This window comes from Alligator sinensis, unplaced genomic scaffold, assembly GCF_000455745.1.
Source record: "Alligator sinensis unplaced genomic scaffold, ASM45574v1 scaffold86_1, whole genome shotgun sequence".
Taxonomy (NCBI): Eukaryota; Metazoa; Chordata; order Crocodylia; family Alligatoridae; genus Alligator; species Alligator sinensis.
In genome coordinates this window covers 1,796,737-1,821,336 of record NW_005841971.1, presented here as the reverse complement: position 1 = coordinate 1,821,336, position 24,600 = coordinate 1,796,737, and the positions used below count along the sequence as shown (strand labels likewise).

Below are 24,600 nucleotides of genomic sequence, written 5' to 3'. Positions count from 1 at the left end.
TGGGGGACAGTGATTTAATTTGCTGATTTGGATCACTATCCCAATTCAATTTGACCAAACCTGAATCTGAAGATTCAATTCTGATTTGGAAAATCAGCAATTCAGCCATAGACACAGCTTTATAATGTTTTTTCTACATACCTCAAGGTACCAGGTGCGGCTCATGAATGCTGAGATGGTGGGGCAGACGGAGCATCCCACGGGAGTGTGGGGGGTCCCCCTCATGCTTGGCAGCCCCCCTGGCTCAGTGATCGGCCATGGGGGGACGCCAGGTGCCCCCCCTGCAGACCCAGGAGGCATCAGTCACCAAGCTGTACTTCTGGTCCACTTCCGGGTCTGCCGCCAAGCACATGGGGGACCTCCCCACACTCCCATGGGATGCTCCATCCACCCCACCATCTCAGCATTCATGAGCCGTGCCCAGTACCTCGAGGTACGAAGAAAAAACATATAAAGCTGTATCTACGGCCAAATCATCAAATCTCTCCGAATCTCTCTGAATTGATTTGGAGGCTGATTTAATTCGGATTTGGAGATTCAGCCACTGAATCTTCTCCAAATCAAATCAGCAACCGAAGCTTCGCACAGCCCTGGTGGGCAGTGCTTGCCCAATGCCAGCCCTTGGGACTAAATGCCCACCAAGCCCTGGGGCCAGCACATGCTTCATGTGGTACTGCATACAGAACAGGTGGCTGGCAGGGGGTGTGCACTCCACATGGCACTCCACTTGACCCAGAGCCAGCATGCAGGGCCAATCAGTAGGGCACCACAGGGAGCATGTGCCCCTGCCAGCCATGTGCTGTGTGCAGCTTTTATAGCCAGTCCAACCCTTCCCACCATAAACAGACCATACTGGCCTGGAGCTCACTGTGCACAGGGGATGCAGGCAGCACCTTGGACTGACTCCCTGCAGCATTGGGTCCAACCTGCACACTACAGGTAGTCTGTGCCCTGTGCCAGCCCCATGTATGCTATATATGGTGTAAGGGCTGGACTCAGCATCACAGCCACAGGGTGTTGGTCCCAGTCTAACCCACAAAAAAGCTTAGGGCCATTCATCTGGTCCAAGAGGCCAAACGAGTTTGACATCCCTGCTCTACAGACATACTGATCTCACACAGTTGATGTACCAGTGCCTAAATCTGTGAAATGTAGGAATGCTCTTCTAAGTTCACCCACATATTCGCATGAATGTACAGACATCCACATTCACTAAAAAACTGACCAAGATTTTCAACAAGAGGAAAATTAAATTAGGTTCCTAAGTCTTTAAAGGAACATAAGGCAGATAGGTGATCAAATTCCATTGAACCTCCAGGTGTGTATCTAAGACTTAAGTTTCTTTGAAAAAAAAGTGACCTTATTTTCAAGATTGCTGGCTTCTGTGATATCTGCTCAATATATTTTAATTCACTTTTTTGGGAGACTAAATACAGTCAAAAAGCTTGGCCTTTGTGAGTAACTCTCATAATCAGCTCAGCCTCCACTCACCTAAAGATTGAAAATGTACCCTTTAATAGCAACAATAATCAAATAGAACACCGGCCCAAATCTAACACCTGCAAGTCAAGAGGTCATAGTGTAGGTTGTTACTATTTGTAGTGAAATTATTTATTTACTCACTGAAGAGAGTACTGTAAACCTCTTAGTTTGCTAGCCTTCTACTTTGTGACTCATATATCATATACGAATTAAAAATTGATCATGTTGGGAAAGTAGCTACAGGCATTCTAAAGATGAAAAGCTCAAGATTTCCAAATCAATCTATCTACACAAAATGAGGGTGAGACCAACAGTAGAGAAGAATGGGAAATTTAGCACTTCATGATTTTTTGGGCTCCAGAGCAGTCAACTAAAGTCCAAGATGTCCAGATGTCTAGTCACACTCTTCTGGGCTTGTAGCTAGTTAAGAGAGGCCAAGGAAAACATACACTAAATTATAATTAAAATTGGTTTGGACATTTTCTAAGTAAAACGAGGGAGGAAAAAATAGAAGTTTACTACTTAAGTGTGATTTGTTTGCACATCTATAACTCAATAAGGACTCAGCTTTTTAAACTCAAACTGAAACTTTGGATGTAATGATCCCAAATTCTGAATTAAGCCTTAAATCAAACTGGGCAGATTCATTAAATTTTAAATACTAGCTACAGAAAGTTCATATTAGAATTTCATTACCCTTTCTTTAAATACACTACTTTCATCTTAATTGCTCCACAGTGCAGCTTGATATAATATACATTACAGGGTATTGTGTCAAAAACTCTGCCACAGCAGAAGTGCTCATAGTATGGCAATGTCGAATTCCAACGAATCTATAAATTCTATAAATTCTGCTAAATATCCTGTCACAAGGACTAGGCACACACATTCAAAAAGCCCAGAATCAATCTAAGTTACATGATTTTCTGTAAGTGGTGTAGTTTAGATCAGCAAACAGAACACACATTTGCCCTTTAAACCAGTAGCTAATTTCTGTACCAAATTTCTGTTCTCTTATGGGTATAGACTGGTTTTGTGTGCTGAACTTTTGTTCTGTTACAGGTATAGACCGATTTTTGATCACTTATACTGGTAAAAGTGTAATGTCTGTACCTGGCCAAGGACACAAAAAAGGAAAGGACTCCTGCATACAATGATTACTGTAAAAAGAATAAAAAGAAGCAATGTGCTGGAGTATATTAAGATCCTAGCTTTTACGTCCAGAGATCTGGGCCCCAATATGACATGTCACGAGTGCCATAAATTTGGTGACTTCAATCTAGCCTCTACAGGTCATTGTCAGCTACCAAAACACAGGGTGACTGGGCATGATTATGCCCAGAAAAGACTTATGATGAAATAATGATAAATTGTCTTTAGAGACCTATAGGCTAAGGACAGACATTAAAAAAGCCTGAGCCTGAATTGATTCAACCTTTGCAGGTTAGTGTAACCTGCCTAGGCTGAACCAGTTTCCAACCATACAGACACTCCCTCTGGACTGAGGAAACTCAGGCACTTGCCTGCAGTGGCTCAGGCTGGAAGCCAGGGAGTGCTAGAGCAGCCCTCCCTGCCCTTCCACAGAACTAAACTGAGGGGGTTATGGCCAGGCCCCAGCAACGCTCTGATTAGGAAAGGGTGTGAACCTGCACCCTCCCTGCAGTCCCAGGTTTTTCCTCGCTGGCTGCTCAAGGGACGGGAGTGTTACCAGCCTACAACCCTGGGCTAGTATTCTGAGGGGAGGGGCGGGGGGGCGTGCAGTGCATGCATCTGTTGATACGGAGCTTTTCACTCTCCCTCCCTGCTTCTGTATACTGTACTGTCTGCACCAAACTGACAGGCAAACAAGCTGCGGGGAGCGGGGAGCTGATAACAGTGTTTATCACCCTTATCTCTGTGTTTATTAAGATAAACCAGAGTCCCAAGAGCATGTTGGGATGCTGGGGGACTCTGGTTTATCTTAAACCACCAAGGGGTCTGGGACAGACATTGCATAAACTGGTTTGTGCCAAATCAGTTAATTCTGATACTATATTCAACCAGTTTTATGTCAAACAGTTTTCAGACATTTTCAAACTGGTTTATGTGGACTGAACATCTGTTCTGTTACAGGTTTAAACCAATTTCTGATCACTTAAACTGGTTTATGTGTAATGTCTGTCCCTAGCCATATAGTACTTTGCATTAGAAGATCACAGAGGACTTTTAAAAATCTTTATTTCATAAAGCTGCACACATGAAATCATGGTACGCAGTCTGAGGAAAGAGAGGCACAGAGATATGGCACTAATTTACAATGGTGACAGTGATTATATCATGATTAAAGTGCATCTACAAAATCATCAGAAGAAGCTTTCACAGTGCCTCTTTACACCATAACTCTAGCAAGTGTCACCAGTCCTTGTGTGTCAAGAACAGAGATTTAGCCTTAATTCCAAATTTCCTTGCTTTTGGTCTGGAGCTGAGGTCAGACTGTCAATATTATTTGAATTTAGTTTGGTGACTTTTTTTTAACTTAAAATGACTTTGGTGTAACATAGGATTACAAATTTATGGAATTGACGTCAGTGGTGATTTTTGTAAATCAGGCTCAAAAGAGCACATTTCATTACATTTTTACAGCAGGATAAGCTTAACTGTAGAATTTTCCATGGGTATGACCACTGTGTTTAATTAGTGATAACTATACACCAGCCATGGAGTTTAAGTAACAGCATGCCAAGACTAACCAGAGTTAATTTTGGGAGCATTAAACCAAAAGGACTCAACCAAACCTTTAGAAGACTAGATTCTTTTTCTCTCTGTAACCAACTTCTTTGAAAAATAATTCCTTAATTATCCTATTTTTTATTTTAAAATGTATCCTTTAACAATATGACTGTTTTGACAAACATTGTAGAACTTGGCTATGCACATCTGTATGCAGCTTCCATGTGGACAGGATGTTCTTGTACTTCCTGTGTTGCTTTTCCTTTGGAAAACTATGTCTGCTAAGTTACCAAAAGTTCTGGTGTGTTAATCTGTGTACTGTGTATGCATATGTACTATCACATCAAAACTAGGTTGGATTTGGAAAGCCTCAGGTAATCAGCCAATTTGGTAAAGAGGCCACCATTAAAATACAGCTTTGCCTGTACACAATTGTGTTATCAGGGAATATTAAGTCTCCTATAACAACATTAATTACTTACAGATGGCTGCTGTTAACATTTTAATGGCCACAACTGCACTATGACGGTGGGTACATAAGACATTTTGAGGGGAGAAATGAAAAAAGGTATGTGGTAGGAATTGAGAGTGGCTATTTAACTGTAAAATTCAGAACTTATTTGTTAACTGTTACAAATAATTTTTTTTTTCTGTTAACACCAATTTATGCCTGATGTTCATTATTCAGCACTGGGGGCAGTGCTGCCAAAGTTTTCCAAAAGGAAGTCAAAGTAGAAAGTCCCTTCAGCTCGGGCCAGAAGAACATGCTAAGTGCACTGACCTCTGGTATATCAAAACATGCCCCTCTTTCTGCATTCAGCCAACCCCAATAGCCAAGAGAAAAGAAGAAAAAGCCCCTGCACAGAAGAAAAAAAAATCTGTTCCAGAGACCATGAAAGTGCATGGAAAGATGCCTAGTAATGTTAATGGATGTGTAACAGGCTCACCTTTCAGAGCTTGGTTTGAGTCCCAGGTTTGAGATCCTGCTGTTTGATTGGTGGAGCCCATCCACCAGTCAGGAGGCAGCAGGAGAAATAAAGCCATGCCCCTTTTCTGAGGGGCAGGGGAGAAGAGCTCCCCCAGACCTGACTGAAGACTGTAAACTGTCAGGTCTGGAAGACTTCAGGGTCAGAGCCCTGGAGCATATAAAAGGAGCTGCGTGCCCAGCATAAGGGACAGATGCAGCAAGGGATTCAAGAAGATTGAAGCCAAGAAAAGCTGGGGAGCTCTTCCTCAGCGGGCAATAGGCCCAAGGCTCCTGAAGCTGCCACTGGAGAAGCAGCCTTGGGAGTGGTGCGAAACTTCTCGGGCTGTTGATGGCTCACAGGGATGGTGCATGAAGACCCAGCCCTGGAAGCAGTGTGAGACTGCTCAGACCCATCAGTGCAGTTTTGTGCACAGAGCCCAGGCTTTGGGAGCTGCAAGCAGCAGCTTGAGCCTGCAACCCCAGCAGGGCCTTGGGGCCCACAGTGAGGCGGCTCAGGCCTCATCTCCCAGCAAGCAGCCAGGTCCCATGGTGCGCAGGGTTGTGCATGGGCCCAAGCCTTGGGAGCCAGGTTGCAGCGGAGGTTGTGCGGGTTAGCCACCTGGCGTGAGGATGGCTGGCCGGAGCCTGAAGGGCCCAGTCTCTGCTGAGACAGCCCTCAGTGCTGAGCCAGGGCATGGGGAAATAGTGTTGCAGCCTGAGGCTCAGCACCCAGGAGCCAGCAGCAATAGTGCAGCAGCTGAGAGGAGCTGAGCCCTTGGTGCCCAAAGCGGGGCTTAGGGTGGAGAGGAGCTCAGCAGTGCAGCAGAGGCCTGGAGAGGCGCTCCAGCAGAGGAAACCCCATTGAGCTGTGCCCTGACCACCACCACCTGAGGGAGCGTGAGTCATTGGGCCCTTGGGTCCCATAGGGGAAAGACATTTGGGGTGGGCAAACCCAGAGAAGGGGCTGGGTGAGCAGCGGGCCTAGTCAGGGCCCTAAGAGGAGGGGCCCCTGGTGCTTCCTGGACACCCCCCCCCCCCCCAAGGGACCCCATTGGAAGGAGGACTCTCTCTTGCCGTGGGTCAGGAACTATGTTAAGGAAATAGATGTTATTAAGATTGTTCATGTTTGCACCTTATATTTTGTGATTGAAATGTTGTATTGTGATGTTGTAAATAGTGTTATTTAGGGTTTGAGCTTGGTTATTGGTTAATGTTCACTGTAAATATATGCATATGATATTTAGTTTTATGTTTACGTATATTATAACTCAATAAATTGTATATAGTTAAGAACTTTGGGCTTGGGCTAACTCTATAAAGGAAAGAGGGAACTACTCGAAATTCTGGCATCCCTCTCACAGCACCCCCCTCCTGCCTACTCATCCCATCCTACTGAGAATAGGGCACACCCTTGGGTGTACCCCGGTTACATGTACCTGGATTACAGATGTTGGATCAGACCCCAAACACAGAGGGGTCATGATTTCTCTAGGAACTCTTCTATGTATTTGCACAAGTTTAGGCACAATCTTCCTTGAGATAAGCTGGTGTTTTAACTATGGCTGATACAACACTAGCAAAAACTATGCATGTTCTACATGTTCTGGCTGGTAGTTGCACTTTGCCTTTAATTTCATACTTATCCTAATTATTCCTTGTACAAATCACTAGGAAATCTTACATAACTTAAGACATTTGAGTCTTAATTTGTTTTTGTTGTAAACATAAATATAAACATTTTAAAATTCAGAATAGAATGTATTGTAAATGAAAAAAGTAGTCCTGAAAGAGTTGTATCACTTTCTGATCACTTCATTTTTTATCCACTCCATGGAGAAAAGCCTACTTTGCTTTTACAAACACTTTGCCTTCAACTCAGGGAAGCTCTCAAGTATACTGAATGGTGTGTTGCCTCATCCATCTCAGTCTTCAATTCACCTTCTTCTCATATAAAACTAACATTGTCCCACTATGAATTATGGCCTAAGAAATGTCACAGAAGAGAGTCAATCATCTCAATTCACCCTGTGAATTGAAATAGATGAATGACTACTAGTGGTGAAATTTAAGTTACTGAGCTTATCACACCAGTGATGTGTCACATTTGACACAACTCTGAATGTTTCTTTGCTTTTAAGTATGCAAAAATTACATTTAAAGCAAAATCACTTTTATTTTGAGATTCTTACACTTAGGATTGGGGCATCCTGGGTTCCAGTCCCTTCTACCATGCTTTTTTTTGGTTTTTAAGGACCCTGGCAGACTTTACATTTGTTGCCTATTATACGTGAGTATTGTGTGACAAATCATAACAGGCCAACTGGACATATGTTAAAACAATTGCAGAATATTTCCATGACTCAGAGAAGTTGCTGTTTCAATGAGCCACTTCTTTGTGGTTGAACTACCATTTTTATCTATAGATACACCATTTTAATGTTTGAATTCAATGATGTTAATGTAGTTCAGCATTTTTTGAACAGGTCTAACCCACAAGGTACCTTTGGGGATATAGGTGTCTTTCCAGGACCAATCTGGATTGCAATAGTTTTAGTGGGAGTTAGGCAGCTGGGTGAGCAAACAGGATTATATCTGAATAGCTGTAGGTCCTTAAGAAACTTTGTAATCCTAAATGGATATACCACCAGAATTTAGGCACTCAGGGTATGTGCTGATGTTGGCCACACCCAGTCTGCAATGACATGGTTTATATTAAGCTGTGTGATCACAGATTGGGGGTGGTGTATGCAGGGAGCTGCACTGGGAATCCACTGTAAGGAATTTCTGGCAGCAGGGGTTAATGGGTCCACAAGGAAGTTCAGTGTGTCTGTTGTGGAGGGGAAAGGGTTAGTGGGTCTCTGGGAGAGGTTTGGGAGCTAGCCCAGTTGGGGTGGGGGTGTTAGGAAAAGTTCAGCCCACAGGCTGGGTTGAGTAGCTGGGCTTTCCCAGCCTTGGGGCTGCACTCCAAACACATGCAAACACATTCAATAGATTGGGCTAACCCACTCCCAACCTAAGTTTACTTCCTTAGGTGAACTCATTTAGATTGACCCCACCCTTTTTTGCCCAATTTAACTTCCCCAAACCTCTATACAGATCAGCATTTAGATCAACCTAACACAAGTTAGGTCAATCTAAATATCACATTTACACATACCCTCATAGAGCGTGGTGGTTTGTGTGTCAGGGACAACTGGATCGCTCTAACTTCTTCCTACATCCTATTTAGGCAACTGCAAGACAAAACTGGATTAGACCTATTGACTCTAATCAGGTGAAGTCACCACATTGACTTTAGAGGGATTTAAACTCAAATTTAAAAATCAAGCACACGTTTAAGTGCTTTGCTGAGTAGGGATGAGCTCAAGACAATGCTTAAATGTGTTGCTGAACTGGGACTAGGGGTGGGAAAGGATGATGATGGGATAAAACCACAGGATAGAGTCAAGAGGTCCATGTTCAGCTGTCCATCCCATCTCTGCCACCACCCTCCTCTCTGACCTTTCTAAACCCTTTTCTGATGCCCACAAATCATCAGTTAAGGTCCTGGATTATAAAGTTTGATAACACTTACCTTAGCTTGCATAGCTGCAAATGTGATTTATGAGCATAAAAACTATCCGGTCATAAAAGGTGCCTCAATCTGTCCACACTGTTTGTTTTGATTAAGTCTGGCTACAAATTTTACAGGCTAACCATATATTCTATAGAAAGTAACATTTCCTCTAATTTGACAAAAATAGTGGCATTTTGAGAATTAAAAATTCCTTTTAATAGGCATTTTATTTCTTAATTTGTGTACGTATGGGAGACATTAACTCTATCCCTTCCATAGCCCCATACCCCTCACCCTAATCCAAAGATAGAGATATCAGATGCAAACATTTCTTAATTATTTCTCTGAAATAATCACAACTAATTTAATAACACAAAGAACTTACTCACTTTCAGTGCAAATAGGACAACATCCTTTTCTGTTCAGGATTTTACCCTAATTGAGAGAGAGAAACTGATTTAATGAAAGAGTCTTCAGAGCAATAATTGTTTCATGTTGTAAGCCTGGATAAGCCTTTGAAAATAGTTCAAGTTGTGTTTGAACTCAGTGCCCTGGCTACAGCTTCAAATATCAGGTGTTAAAAACAGACAGAACTATTCAAAAAGTTTCCTGGCTATTCTATAAGAAATAAAATACTAAAAGGGTTCTCTGTTTCCTTTCTCAGAGTAAAAGAGAATGTGGATTCATTCATTTGTGGGTATCTAAAGCAAAGCAGTTTTTCTGTATTATCAAGATTCCTAAATGCCTGCAGAACATATATACAGGAAATTTCGTATGAACACTTATGCCCCTTGAGCATCTTGTGGGAAATCCTACTAAAGAGAATCATTCATTCTGCTACAACTACAAATGGAAGTGCTCACTAGTATAAATCAAGTTGTTCAAATACCTTCTTTGGATAATCATTTTGATACCATTTACAAAAAAATTAAGCTAAAAATAGTGGACCAAATTCTCTGCTGGAGTAAAGGGGTGAAACTTCATGTATCTGCTGTTTATTCAGGTAAAGTGTTTTGTCTCATAACAGTAATATTGAGCAAAGGTTCAGATCTTCATTTAGCATTGTGCCCAGGCCTTTTTGTTTGTTCGTTTTATGTCCAAAATTAGTGCTGTGTGATTACATGTAAAAAGTGTGTATTCTTCTAGAACTTCTTTGAACTATAAAGTGGAACAATTAGCTCTGTTCCAATTCACTGAAACTCATCTTCAAACTGAGAATAAGCTTGGAAAATGTCAGTTTGGATGGTGCAGCTTTTTGAGTGATAACTGGGGTGAATTGCATTGAAACCTTGACCCAATAGTATAACTCACCCTGCTCACCCATACAGGCAAGCATGGTGTGTCCTTACTTCCCTGTGTTGGCTTTCAATGTTAACACATGGGTGGCAAAAGTAACCTTTCATGACCATTACACCTTTTTTCCCTGCAAGTAGATGTGGGCTTTCTCCCCACACAGTGCACCAGATAGTACAGAAGAGCTCATGCAGAGGAGAGAAGCAATCAGAAGTGAGGACATAGTTTGTGCAGATTACTGGTCTTTCATATGCAAATCCCAGTGCTAGGATTTGTACCAGTAAATATTTAATTAATGAGATGAATACCCACAGATTATTCTGGATATCCTCAATAAAAGAACTGAAATCATCAGCCAGGCTGGAAGTGGCAGGAATTCAAGTGAAATTGGAATCTGCAAGGCAGCCTTGCTAAGGCTGGTTACTTGAGCCACCATGTTGGCATGGGATCCTGTTTTTGTCTTGCAGAATAAGGAAGCCCATTATTGCTAACATGTGCTCCATGAGTTCGTTAGCATTGAGTGTTCCCTTAGGAATGGGATAAATGATGTGATCCCATTTTTCCCCATGAATATTTATAAGCAGACCATATTTGAGTCTGTTTATTTTCTAGGATTTTTCTTCTTCTTTATGAGGTTTTCAGTTTTATGTCTGAGGTTTTTATTATTCTAAGCAAGACTAATGGGGGGGGCTGTTTGGTTGTGCAATAGCAACAGCTGTTGTTTTTTTGTGCCTCATTTGGCACTGGAGTAAAAACAGCAACTTTTTGTTTGTAATAATAATAGATGTGTATTACACTAAATGCTGTCTGTGTTAGGGATGGCAGAATGTATTCTGAATAAATTTTAAACTCACTAGAAGTTCATAGGCTCAAAATTTACCCACAAAATCAAAATGAGCAGCTTCACATGCCATGAACTTAGCTCTATTAACTTTTGCATAGGAATGGCCCTCAAAGACAAGTTCATGCTTTCAAGTCTCTATGAGCTCTCATAATAGCAGTGAAAGAATATGTCCATAACCATATGGTACAAGCACAGGCTACCATTGCTATGATGTGAAACAGGGTACAAAACAACAGCAAGGTGTCCAAAAGGGGCATGTGAAGGGAAAAATTGGGCTTGGATGAATAAAGAGGAGAACTGGTAAGTACTGTATTTACTTCCCCCCTAAAACCAGGCCTCCAAACTTAGGGGGTGGTGTTTTAAGCAGGGAAGCTGATTTTCCTTTGCTGAAATAGAAGCAGGGTAGAATAGATCAAGCAAACATTGTGACTTATGGTTGCCGCTTCTCCCAGGGGCTGCAAACAGCAAGGAAAGAAAAGCTAGGTCTGGGGCCTAGCTTTGTTGCTGTCCTGCCACACTAGGTGGTTCTTGCTGCCTCACCCAGACTTGGATGCCACACTGCTTGGACACTCAGTGTTTCCAGAAAGACTTAATGTCACACAGTCAGCCATGATTCTGGAAAAATCGTGTTTTCTACATTCTGCCTTCTGTAAACAAGGGGTGTGTTTCATTTGGGGGGATGTGGTATGTGAGAATGTATGGCATATAGAGAATTAGAAGAGAAGGTGGTTAACGAATCTATAAAGGGACTGAATCCCTCCAGATGCTGTGCTTACCTCACTTCAGGACAGCACTTAAGCATGGGTTTAAGTATTTAAATAGGTCTGCTAACTTCAGCAAGACTTAACACATACAGAACCAAAAGACTCAGTATTCTGCAGAATGAAGCATAAGACAAGACAACAAGAGGGGAAATGCACCATGAATCAGTGATCACAAAGTGGAAATAAAAACCTTGAGACATAAGGCTCACTGGAACCTGAAGGAGGACTGATTTTGCTATCAGTGTTACAGAAGGGAATTGAGACAGATATATATTGCATTCATGTGCAGATGCAAAGAAACTCAAGCAGTATGCTTCCTGAAATTATCAGGAATAATAAAGGTTAGATCCTAAATGCAAGGGAGAAGGAAAAAAAGTATATAACCTTGGGAAAAAATGAAAGAAATGGCAGAAACAGTCTCTCAAAATATGGCAACCTGCCACCAGTTCAGGCAGTAAGACAAACAACTATATGGTATCAGAAAGTTCTGCTGCACTGCCAGCACAACGCCTGTTCTTCTTCATACAGAAAGATTTCACTGGCCTAGAGCTAGGTTGATGAATGATTCAATATTCTCTCACAAAAACCTTCATGAAGAGAATGTTAAGACTGAGTGATTAAGCACCTAAAAAAGTGAAGGGATGAAAATACAAGATTGCCTGTAAATCCTTAATTCTTTCACCCTTGCCTGTGTGCATTATAATACTCATTTTACTGAGATTATCCCTGGCAAAATTATGAAACCCTTACAGGCATAAAGCAGTGCTTGACGCCACAAAGAATCCCAGTTACCTGAGCCAATGGCAACTAAAGCACAGTACTATTCGGAGTGTGAAAGGAAATCACACTCTTGCTTATATCGTCTGTAGGTTCATACTCTATAATCCTGTGCATTTTTCCCTTCAGCCTAGCACATAATCTGCTCACAAACATTCAGCATCCACATCGGTAATAAAGCTATGCCTTGCATTATGTGAAGTGTTTTGGGCATATTGCTTTGTGACAGAATACCCTACCCTACTAAGGCTAGATCAGTAGCAAAACAGCTACGGTGAGTAGGGTATATACAGACGTGGGTTGATTTCTCCTCTCTTCCTTCTAATTGTTCTTCTCTAAAAGGAATAGATAGTATGAATAAATTAGGCATTTTTACCTTGGGATAACGTGTTGCTGAACGACTGGTATACATGAGGGGAAAGGGGAGTTGGAGCAGAGAAAAGTTATTGCTGAGTGAAAGATTCCATTTTGAGTCAAGAAGGGAGGCTGATGGGTCAGAAACTGTTAGAAACAAAGCTGTGGGCTGGCAAAACTGGTCAGCATCTTAGCTGTGGAGAGGTGACTCTTGCTTGTGAACTTATCTTGGGGGTTGGTTTCAAATAGCTCAGGAACTTGCTTTAGTCTAAGTCACTGGTTTTCAAACTTTTTGAGCTGAGCCCCACTTTGAGTTACAATTTGGTTTGTGCTCCCCCCCACCCCAACATGCATCCTAGAGGAGCAGTGCAACCAGGCACAGGTTGCTCCTCATCCTAGCGGCCGCCACAGCTCGCCTTGGCTTGGCTCAGCTCAGCTCGGTGGGTTCCACCCACTGTGGTTCAAGCTCCTCCTGCCTTGGCCCCGCTGCAGCTCTAGGCTGTGTGTCCAATGCACCAAGCTCCTGGAGGTGCAACAGCCTGCTGGCAGATCCTGCCCAGGGCTCCCCACCCCCGCAAACGCTCACAAGGCTGCAGCAGCACCAGCTCCTGGCAAACTTTTTGCCTGCACCCCCCTGCACTGCACCTCTCCCAAAATTCCCTCATGCCCCCCCAGGAGGGCACACCCCATGATTTGAAAACCGCTGGTCTAGGTGCACATCATAACCCAGAAACTCACACCATCTTGGACGCTTGCTGCTGCATAAGACCTTAGTTTAGCTTCTAGCCGTGGGACCTTACTCCATTCCCAAGAATCCCCCCAACTTAATCTAAACTGGGAGATCAGCCTCAGCTAGAACATGGAGCTGCTACAATTCAGCTAAGAATTGAAGTTAAAAGCCTTTTTGCCCTAAAGGAGATGAATAAAAAGGATGTTTATTTTTTATGAGGCTGTTAATGGTATTTGTAAATTAAACTGACATCCTTCCTAAGGGATCCTAACAGTGGAAATCTCTTACTGACTATTTTTAAGGGATGTTTAACTCCTTTTGCTCCCTTGTATTTTACTTTCTTATAACTCTGAAACCAAGCTAGAACAATGTTGAAAGAGCTTATTAGTAAGCCATGTGAGTCAGAGTTAAGGCTATTACTGCAACGTGAATTTTCATGTGTCATTCTTTCCACTAAAACACTCATGTGCAATAGTACCATATTTATTCAAATCTAAAATAAGGTGGTTTTTTTCCCACCACTCATTCAACATGTGGGGCGGGGAACCTCATCTTAGATTTGAGTAGCAGAGAAGGAGCTGCTCCCACTGATGCCACTGCCCGGCTAGGGCCAGGGTGGCTCAAGATATGTCATGTGGCAGGGAGACATAGGGGACACCATGCAGTGCATGGCCCTAGGGACATGCAGGACTGCATGGGAGTTGTGGGGGGAAGAGACACCATGGTGGTGGAGATCGTGTGGTGGTGAGGTAGGCACACAGGGGAGATTGCATGGTGTGGGGGTGGGGATAGAAGCACAGAGGAGGCTGCACAGAAACAGGGGAGCTAGAGCTGGAGCTGCTGCTGCCACTGCTGCCCAGCCAGGGCTGGGGCTGAAGGTAACATGTGCTCTGGGCAAGCAGCAGCAGAAGGGAAGGCAATACAGGAGACAGGCAATGCAGGGGCAGGTGCTAGAGGGGACAGGAGGCAAAGGGGTAGGCACCAGGAGGCAGACCTCCTGCCTCCCCACTATTGCTTTCCCCAGAACAGTGGTGGTAGGGAAAAGAATTTAAAGACAATCCTCCAATAGCGAGATTCTATACATAGAAAATTATAATTATTGGCGGGGGTCATCTTAAATTAGAAGTCACCTTGGGTTTTGGTAAATGTGGTACCTTCCTGGATAATAATACTTCTATGTGAATTACCTCAACTGACCATTTCCAGGAGCCTTAATGCTTAAGTTTATCAAGTCTAATGATGTCATAATGTATTTTGCATAAGGTGTCTTAAATTACATTTGCAGCTTGGACTCTATGAGGTCCTATAAGTTTCAATTGGATAAATGCAAGAAACTAGGGTTGGACATGCAATGCTTTCTATAGTGCCTAGGATTTTCAAAGTTCTCATAGACAAAAAGTAGGCAGATGGACCTACACAGATTTCCACAAACCTTAGTACTGGAAGGGACCTCTTAGGTCATCAGATCTACTCCCTAGCCTCTCATCTCTGTTTATTTCATGCAGAATGTTATGACTGGCACCCCATTACCATGGACCTCCTAATATTCCTACATGAAGAATTCCATTGGGCACATCTTCTAGGATGTGTGCAGCAGCAGAGTTCTGCGCTTGTGAAACGTAACATGTCTGGAACAGAAGGACTTGCCTTCTGTGAAACATCAGAGGAGTGAAGGAGAGACAGGAGAAAAATGACCCCTTCCACACCATTGCCCCAGCACAGAATTTAAGATGACTTCTACAGAGTTCCAAAGTGCCAATGGCACAGTGGCCTGCCTTTTGTAGAGTTTGTAACTCCAAAATCCAGGCTTCAGATTCTATTATCCTTCCAAAAGGTCACAAGTATAACATTTTACACACTGGAGTTTGTCATTTAAAATTTTATGCATAGGTATCTGTGTCTAATATTTTCTCCTTTTGGTTTCTACGACAGGGAAGGAAACACTGAGAAGGTGCAACAGTAATAACTTGGCTGTCTTTTTGGTAGTTTTGTTTTAAGATGTGTCTCAGTGTAAGTTGTTATTTAGTGCTCCCTCTCCTGAAAGATTGAGCTATTAAAAGTAAAGCTAATTTGCAAATGACAGGAGTCCAAGAAAAATCAGTCCAAAATTTTATATAATGCTTATTTTTAAAGGAACAGAAGACTACACTATTTTTCAGATTGACTTCAGAGTTTCACAAAAAGCAACCCTGTCTGCATCACTGGAGAAAATAGTACAGTTTTGATTGAGTTGTTTGTTTTGTTGTTTCGGTGTTTGTGATTCAATCTGATTTGCATTGAAAAAGTCAACACAACTTTTGCTGTACATCTCCATAATGCATACATGCTTGACCTTGAATTTCAGCAGCAATTGTCACACCAATAAGACTGATGAATACATGAGAGAGAGGCTCTGCTATAGAAATTTAGAAACACACATACACACACACCTATATATAGGTTATATCTATATACATATATATCTAGCTACATCTATCTCGATAGATAGATAGATAGATAGATAGATAGATAGATAGATAGATAAAGAACTGAAGATAGAGACAGGAAAGGACAGATGATGTTGAATTTGGAGAATTCTAATCTACCATTGATACTAGCGTTATTAAGCATTTTCTTCCAAAGTCTACCTGCCCAATTGCTACACTGGTTCTCCAGAGAGATATTGATAAAGATAAAACAGAGGGTAAAAAACCATGCTCTGGTTAAAACTCACGTGAGGACAGCTGTTGACTGGAATGCACTGCTTCTTGCGACACTCTGTCTTGCCTTTCATACAAGCACAGATGGTACAGTTAATGGAGGACCACATCTCTCCATCCTGCCACAGGAAGAACATGATATAGCCATCAGCTGGGGTGGCAGAAAAGAAGCCATTCCAACAATGTTTCATTTCACTGCACAGGAAAGCACTGCTTTCCCTGTTAGAGTTATGTCATTGTTTAGTCTAAATTATTACGAGGTGTCTGTCCGCACCCAGTTGGATTAAAAGACAAAGATCAGATTCAGCAGGGATTTCTTCACTTTGACCTTTCACTTTAGGAATTCATTCTTTTAAACCTGAGCAAAACATTTTTGCATTTTCTGTCAATGTGCTAATTAGTTGCATTGTTTTCTTCTCCGGTACATGTGAGATGTGATTGCACTTATCATGAATTTTAATTTCAGCTGACATAATTAGAAAATCTGATTCATTGGGATGATTGGCATGTTTAAATTGTTGCATGTGAAAGCATTTAATTAAGATGTCAGAATACAGTGAATTTATTCCCAGATGTGGCATCATTTTGGCTTAAGCTAGGAATGGATAAATAATGAATCCTAATTCAGATTACTTACAGTGCTTTAGCAGACACTTGATCTGCTAAACATCTGAAAATGTTTAAATGAGATATAGTGTTAAACTACCCAAATGCTTAGCAGGTAGGTTATTCTTCCAGAAGACAGTCTGTCTCTGAAAGTATTAAATGGACAGCAGAGTCCACTTCAGAACCTTGTTTCTAACTTAGGAAAGTTGGTTGGTGAACTGCCCTGGCTCAGTTCTACATGGCTTTGCATTTGGCAAATGTGGTTCTTAAAAGCATTCCACATCACCCACATACAGTCCTGTGCTAGGCCATTTAGAGGCTTGACATGCAAGCTTTCTGTTTACGGGACCACTGTGGAGGAAGGATGAGGCCAGAGCAGGCAGGAACATAGTAGAGGCAGTCCAAGAGGACTGAGTGCGATTATAGCTCCAGCTAAATTGGGAATGGTTCCTCAGCATGGTAATCAGAATGGAAGCAGATTCAAATCAAAAGAGCAAAACAGCTGGACTTATTCAGCCTGGCATGGTTTTTAAGGCTATACTGACTTTTCTATTGTTCCTGGTTATACAGCATTGGCTAGTTTTTCTGTTGCAACACAGTTCCATTTCTTGTAGCATCTGCTGACTGGTCCCCACACATTAGAATCACAGAATAATAGAAAATTAGGGTTAGGAGGGACTTCAGGAGGTCATTTAGTCCAACGTCCTGATCAAAGAAGGCCCATTCCCAACCATATCATCCAGCCAAAGCTTTGTCTATCCAGGTCTTAAATACTTCCAAGGATGGAGATTCCACCACCTCTCTGGGTAACCTGTGCCAGTGCTTTACTACACTCCTAGTGAGATAATTTTTTTCCTAATATCTAACCTAAACTTCTCTTGCTGCAACTTGAGATCGTTGCTTCTTGTTCTGTCATCTGCCACCACTGGGAACAGTCTAGCTCTACCCTTCAGGTAGTTGATGGCTGCTATTAAATCTGCCCTCAGTCTTCTCTTCTCCAGACTAAATAAGCCCAGCTCCCTCAGCCTGTTCTCAGAAGTCTTGTGCCCAGCCTTCTAACCATTTTCATTGCCCTCTGCTGGACTCTCTCCAATTTGTCTACATCCTTTCTGTAGGAGGGGGAAGGGGGCGCAAAACTGGACACAGTACTCCAGATGTAGCCTCACCAGTGCAGAATAGGGAGGAGATAATAATTTTCTATGATTTATGATTCTATGAGTATCTCTTCCGACACAGTGTAAAACTGCTTAAAAAAAAAACAAACAGGAACCTGGTAGTAGAGTTTTGTAGGAAATCCCTAGTGATCAGAAAATCTTGGGTTGGAGCAGAAGAGATCACTGTTATATGGCTTCCCAGTCCTGGGTGTTACAAGTGACTGTCCATAACATAGCTGTAAGATGTAACACAGCTGGAAGAGTAGCTTCCAGCTGAAAGCAGCTCAACGCAACTCCTACTGGCTCAGCCTGGGGGAGGCTCCCTTTTGGCTTAGCTGATAACTCTGCTGCCTACAGGCCACTGAAAATACCTTTTCCATGACTCTCAGAATTTGTTTGGGAAAGGGAAGCATATCTCTCTGATTAAAAATGTATTACTTGGCATGAAGCAGCAACCTGATTCTCTGTGTGGGGAGAGGGACACAGCATGCCAAGCATAGGAGGAACTCATCATAATTCTTTTTGTATCAGCGTAACCCATACACACTTAAAAAACCAAGAGCAGATGGTAAATTTTGCAAAGCTTTGCCTCCAAGCTGTTCTGTCAGCAATCAGCATCGTGTGGATTCTGTTAAAAAGCCAACCACAATACTAATTTATAGTAAGCCAGTGCTATTTCAGCTGATACAATGGTACCTTTCATTGAGCCACACTTGAAACATTACCTGGAATATCTTACTGCCGAACTTGCACACTTTCACTTCCTCAGGAGAGACATATGAGATGCACTCCTTGCAGCAGTGTTCCTTGTTCTTATTGCATTCTCCAGAAAGTGAGCACCTCCTTTTACACACCACTGTAGAATCCTAAATACAACAGAAAGACAGTAAAGAAAATGCTGATTTATTTGTTTGCTCTTTCTCCCATTACCCCTAGTGACATTTCTGTGAACATAGTAATCTTTTCACCTAAGGTACCTCACGAGTACTTTTGGCAAATCAGGTCAGGGAAAAAAAAAAATTATTGAATTAAGAGAATCCTTCACAATGTGTCAATTTAACTATGTAAGAGTTAGCTTGCATTTGTTTAGCCAGGCAAAATCCTACCATGTTGTTTTGTTAGCCATTGTAGTTATGGGCAAACAAACAAATTACAGGGAATTAACAGGGGGCAGGTTTTTAATCACAGATCCGTTGATGTATGCCAACTGTCCATCTGCCCATTCTGACCCTGTGGTAAGTGAAATCTAAATCCATAGGCTAGGAACAGAAATTACAAATAAACTGGTATCAGTGATCAGAAACCAGTTCAAATTTGTAACACAACAGAAGTTCAGTACATATAAACCACTTTCAAAATGGCTGAAAATGATTTAAGATAAATCTGGATAGTATGAGATTTAACTAATTTAGGTTAAATCAGTTTATTGAACTTCTGTCCTAGATCTCCTGTAGATTCAAGTTAGCTCAGTCCCCCAGTTTCTCATGATGCTTTGCACCTCCCCTGCAAATCCCCCCTCATGGGGTGGGTGGGCTAGCTTTGGCCCAAGCTGTCTGGTCCAGCCAGATGGCAGGTGTGCTCAAGTGCCCCCCAGCTTCCGGCCTAGGCCAGTGCAAGCATGTGGCTGCATTTCCAGAATCAAAAGTGAATGTCTGTTCAGTTGATTATCAGTTCAGTCTACACAACATAGACTAACCTGTGAAGATTTTATCTGTTCAGCCTTGGGCTCTTTGACTGTTTGTACTTAGTTCTGTTTTATTCAGGCATAAAGTTCTGCTGGCTTAACTTTCACTTATCGCAATGTAAGACTGTACTGACAGACAGTTACAGCAGAGCAACTGACAGATGGTAAGTCCCTGAACCTCTTAACTCACTGCAATTAGATTTTTTGAACACACTCTTGTTGTCCCTTTGCCTGGGTATAAATGATCTAGGTAGTACAGAGTCAGACCCTAGATTTTTCCAGTATTGCAAATACTAATTTAAAACTATAAAAGCAGTGTCACACATTGTTGTCTTACCTTGCAGGTACATGTTGTGCAGTTGTCATAAATGAATGAGGAGCCATTGTCATAAACATCACTGCGAAAGAGGCAGCTTCCAAACAAGAGGTCAAATACTTTCCTCTGGCCTTAATATAAATAACCATAAAGAAACAGAAAGAGAAAGAGAGAGAGAGAGAATGTAGTTGAAAGAGTATTATGCATTGTCAAAAATAGCAGGGTTTATTGTCACCAGACCAATTAATATGCAATGTGCCATTTCATGTGTGTTCCCATTTTGGTGTATAAAAATATGTTCTTTGACAGATCCCTATTCTTTTTGTGGAGTTTACTAAGATGAATATCTACTTTCCTTGTAAAGGAGGAAATTTTAATATGGCTTATGGCCTGCTAAATTAGAAAACTTTCCCCTTCACCACCACACAGAACATGGTATACCTAAATCAATTTTGAATTACCTAGTACACACCTCTAATAGGAAAACACTTAAAGTATTTAAACTACATTTGTGCTGGAAAATTGGCAAATAGCTCTATTAAGTTAAACTGGTTCAAGTGCAGTTTAAATTGGTTTAAGCTTATGCCAGCCAAATGAAATCAATCTAGTCTGTCTGATGCAAAAAAATTCTGTGCTGACCAGCCTCTGTGAAGATACATCATATATTCCTTTACTGTAGAAGATATGTCATATATTCCCTTCGGCATTGCCCTCAAACAGAGTTGCATAAGTTATAACCCTTTACCACATATGTCAAGTTAGCTCCCTTCTGATTAATATGGGTATCTCAAAATAAACAAAGGAAAGGAAACCAAGAGAGAAACTATATACTTTATGATCCATAAAAAATGTTCGATTCTCATGTTAGTAAAGGATAGGTTAGGGCAAAAAATAGTGTAGGCAGGATGCCCAAAGTTCTACAAGACCTTGCAAAATTCAGCAAGCAATGCTAAACCTCAGTTGTTAACTGCAACACATTATGTTATTCCATTAGGCAAAGAACAGAATACCAACAGAATGAACTGCACCCTTTTGAGGTTTATAAACTGAGCATCATGAATTCTGGTTGCACGTAGGTCTTTCAGGTAATACTATAAAAACCATACAGCGTCCTTGTCCTGCCTCCCTTCCCTGGTGCCACATTTGGTTGTATCTAGCTACCCCAGAAATGACTGTATTTCATGGGCATTTTGTATATACCTGCAAGTATATGTTAATTTGATATATAATGCTCTTTGTAAAAGGAAATTAGTGTTACTGTTGTTTTCATTTATTGAAGAGTATTTTATTAAATAAAATCTATACTTAAAAAAAAAAAAAAAAAAAAATCAGAAAGAGATGGATATTTGATTAGGAATAGCAGCATGGAAAGATATGGGGAGTTGGGAGGATGAAAGAGCCAAAATAGAAGCTCAGTGTATGAACTGTTTTCAATTCCATTCCTTTACCATACTATGCTCTGAGGGTGCTGTGGTTTCATGACCCGGGCAGGTATTTATTTATAAGTTTTCCCGACTCTGAAAAAGTTACAGGCAGTCAAAAAAAAGTTAAATGTTGTTAGAGAATGAAGTCTTCTATAGCTGGATGTCCCCAAACCCATGGCTCTCTCTGCCTCTGCACTAATCCAGCCCTAGAGAGAGACACAAGATGCTAGTAAGGGATTATGTTGGACACAACAAAATTGGGCCTCTCACTCAGGTAATTCAGCATCAGCTCTGTTCTGCCTTCAGCACCTGACAGACTCCCTTCATGGTGGGCTCTCACTATTCTATGTTTCTGACACAGTGAAGTTACATGTTACATTTAGGCTGTACTAAATGTGTAGAACGTTAAGTGGTGTTAAAGTTAGAACATGCTGTGGGCAGTCACATGTTAAGGGTTAATACTGCTTCTTTCCTGCACAACTCTGACTTGCCAATAGAGAGCTAGTAATCAGGGGCATAGCTAGGACACCTGAGCTCTATCCCTACTTGGACAGAGGGGGGGAGACAATTGGATAGGGGGAGATGGAAGCAGTGTATCCTGGGATGTTGGAGGACTGCAAATAACTCTTCTTACTTCCATGGAGCAGACTGAAGTTACCCTAACACAAAATAAGTAACAGCCCTGACTTAACCCTCACCTGAAGTAGCATAATTTTGAGATGCTCAGAGGGCACTTAGCATGAGATAAAGAAGTTTAATATGCGGACGCTCATATTTAAGTGCCCTTACTGTGGTCCAAGTGTAATGTGTAACTTGACTCACACACATTCAGGATAGTTTAATTAAAGAATAGTAGTAGTGGTATGAGCAAAATAAGAAGAAGACAAAGTTGTTGTCTTCTTCAGTGTTTGGAATGATTAGGAAAAGCTGGCCTTCCCAAAAGGTCTTACTCCCTCAGCTTCACATAGGTTTGTTAGGACACATTGGGCACATCTACACATTGCCATATGGCAATCTTGCTATGGTGCCATGGTTTAGTACTTCCCTTTGGAAGTACTAAAGCATGGTACAGTACAGGTGGTTATTGCGCTGTGCATGCAGCACACAGTTAGATTTTGCTACTACGCCGCTGTAGTGGCATGCTAAACCAGGGGAGCACGCCGCTACACTGACTTGGCTGCTGATCATGTGTAAACCCACATGATTCCTACATTACCATAGCATGCCATACAGCAACATGCAGATATTCCCACTGAAAGCCTCTCTTCTAGAACCTGCTGCTCTTCCTTTCAAATTTGACCTGAGTTGTTACCCAGAGTACATGACCTGCAAAGCCCCAGGGCATACATCCTCTGGAAATGAACAAACTTCTGGTATCAGATGTTGTGCCATCATCAATCCTGAAAGTTTTATTGACACTGGAAGGAAGACAACTTTTATCACACCATGAACCTGAAGATTATAGTGCAACTACTAGACCAAAAGTAGGGGTTAGCCAAACTCCACTTTTAACTATAGCGGGTGTCTGATATTAACAGCAGATACTCCATACAATAATATATGAAGGGTAATCATTACTAGTTCAGTTCCACTAATTTGTAATTTGACCCGTATTCCTCACATGTAGATAACTGACTAAATGTATTCTTCCTGGTACAAACTGGGTTCCTAAGAAATTCATCTGAAGGCAGGTAATCCTTACTATTTATATCAGATAATATTTTGGAGAAGGCACCATTTAGATACATGTTTGGAGGGTTTTTGAATTAGATGATATCTGAAACCTACTGATGAGCTATCCATCTTAGATTACAATGCCACTCTAAGCCGTCAACAATCACACAAATTCATGCATCTTTCTCCTTTCTGATAACAACTGTTAAAAGTGATGTTTCAGCTGAGGGTTCTCCTTCTACGTGTATTTCTTCAAAGTCAAGAATGGGAAAACCTGCTTGAATAAAATATCCAAAGGTAAAAATCCTTCATGGATTCATGAATGTCAACAAGCAACCTTCTCCAAACTCAGCCTGCTTTGCAAAGCATCTGTAATAAGGGTGGAAAATATATTTTTGTCAGTCTATGACAACCAAGGTCTTTGAACTCCATCATTCTTCCTGAATTTTGTCCTTTGTACCATGCTTCCTTCAAAACACTACCATGTCTATAGTTGCCACCTCCTGATACAGCAGATTGTAGTTTTCATCCAACTTCCCTAGTATTTGATTTAATGAGTTACAATTAGCTAGGAATTTGTACAACAGGTGTTGTGCAAAAACAAATTGTGTTACATATAATATTCCTATGAAAATAAGCACTCACCTACACATTTGGGGCAACATTGTCCAGAAGGAATGTGACTGAGGTGCTGGGGACATGACAGAATAGGACAGACTTCTTGTATGCACTGTGTCCTGCCTCCCTAAGGGAAGATAGGCTTAATTAAATTAGGGGGAAAAAAAACCATGCGCGCGCGCACACACACACACACACACCACAGAGGAATGCATATATTGGTGACGAGTCTTAAAGAAGACTTAGCTGAAGCAATATTTACACACATATACTTGTATCGATATCTGGCATACAGGGACTAATGCCAGGTACATTCAGCACTTTTTATATCCTTTGCATAATCTTGGAATATATTAAAATTTTTCATTCTAAAAAGAAATAAATGTTGTAACTGTTCAGTGAGACTTTCTCTTCTAACTGGTACCTGAATATGAACACAGAAAAACAGATTGAATGCATTATCTATGAAGTTTTTTTTGAACTTCAAGAAAAAGTGAATGATTCTTTTCCCATTATTTTCCACTTCTGATGCTCTTGTTACTCAGGTTTTGTTTGGAACAGAGAGTATTGTGCTAAAGAAAGATGGAAATGGGTTTTCTCCCCTTATTTTTATTATTTCAGAAGCCCAAAGTAGGCAGAAATCAGTAAGACAGCCAATCCTTGAGAAAACCTAAATCCAACCCTACAAATGAAGAACTCTTTTGAAGAACAAAAGAAATCTGCCTTGTTCAAAAGACAAATAACTAATAGCGACTAGGAGAGAGAAAGAGAAGAAAGAACAGAAGCAAGCTGATAAGGGTGCATTCAGAAGGATTCAGGACAAGAGAAAATGAGGGAAAAGTCAAAATAAAAGACAAAAGGTTGGAGAAACCAATAGCAGATTATCAAAAGTTAAAAGTGAAGTAGATTTTGGATAAGGGGAGATTGAAAACAAAAGAAAAGGAGCTGA

The 24,600-nt window shown here is 41.4% G+C and overlaps 1 protein-coding gene across 2 annotated transcripts in view; it reads right to left on the bottom strand.

Annotated features, from left to right (window-relative positions):
- The window catches only part of BMPER (BMP binding endothelial regulator), a 232,619-nt gene that overhangs the window by 89,112 nt on the left and 118,907 nt on the right, over positions 1-24,600 (bottom strand). For both annotated transcript variants that reach the window (XM_025200608.1, XM_014518624.2), the window contains 5 exons: positions 23,679-23,778; positions 19,957-20,066; positions 18,661-18,801; positions 16,190-16,294; positions 9,104-9,149 (listed from right to left, as the gene is read on the bottom strand). In XM_025200608.1, coding sequence (XP_025056393.1) covers positions 9,104-9,149; positions 16,190-16,294; positions 18,661-18,801; positions 19,957-20,066; positions 23,679-23,778 — 502 coding nt within the window. The remainder of the gene's footprint in view (positions 1-9,103; positions 9,150-16,189; positions 16,295-18,660; positions 18,802-19,956; positions 20,067-23,678; positions 23,779-24,600) is intronic.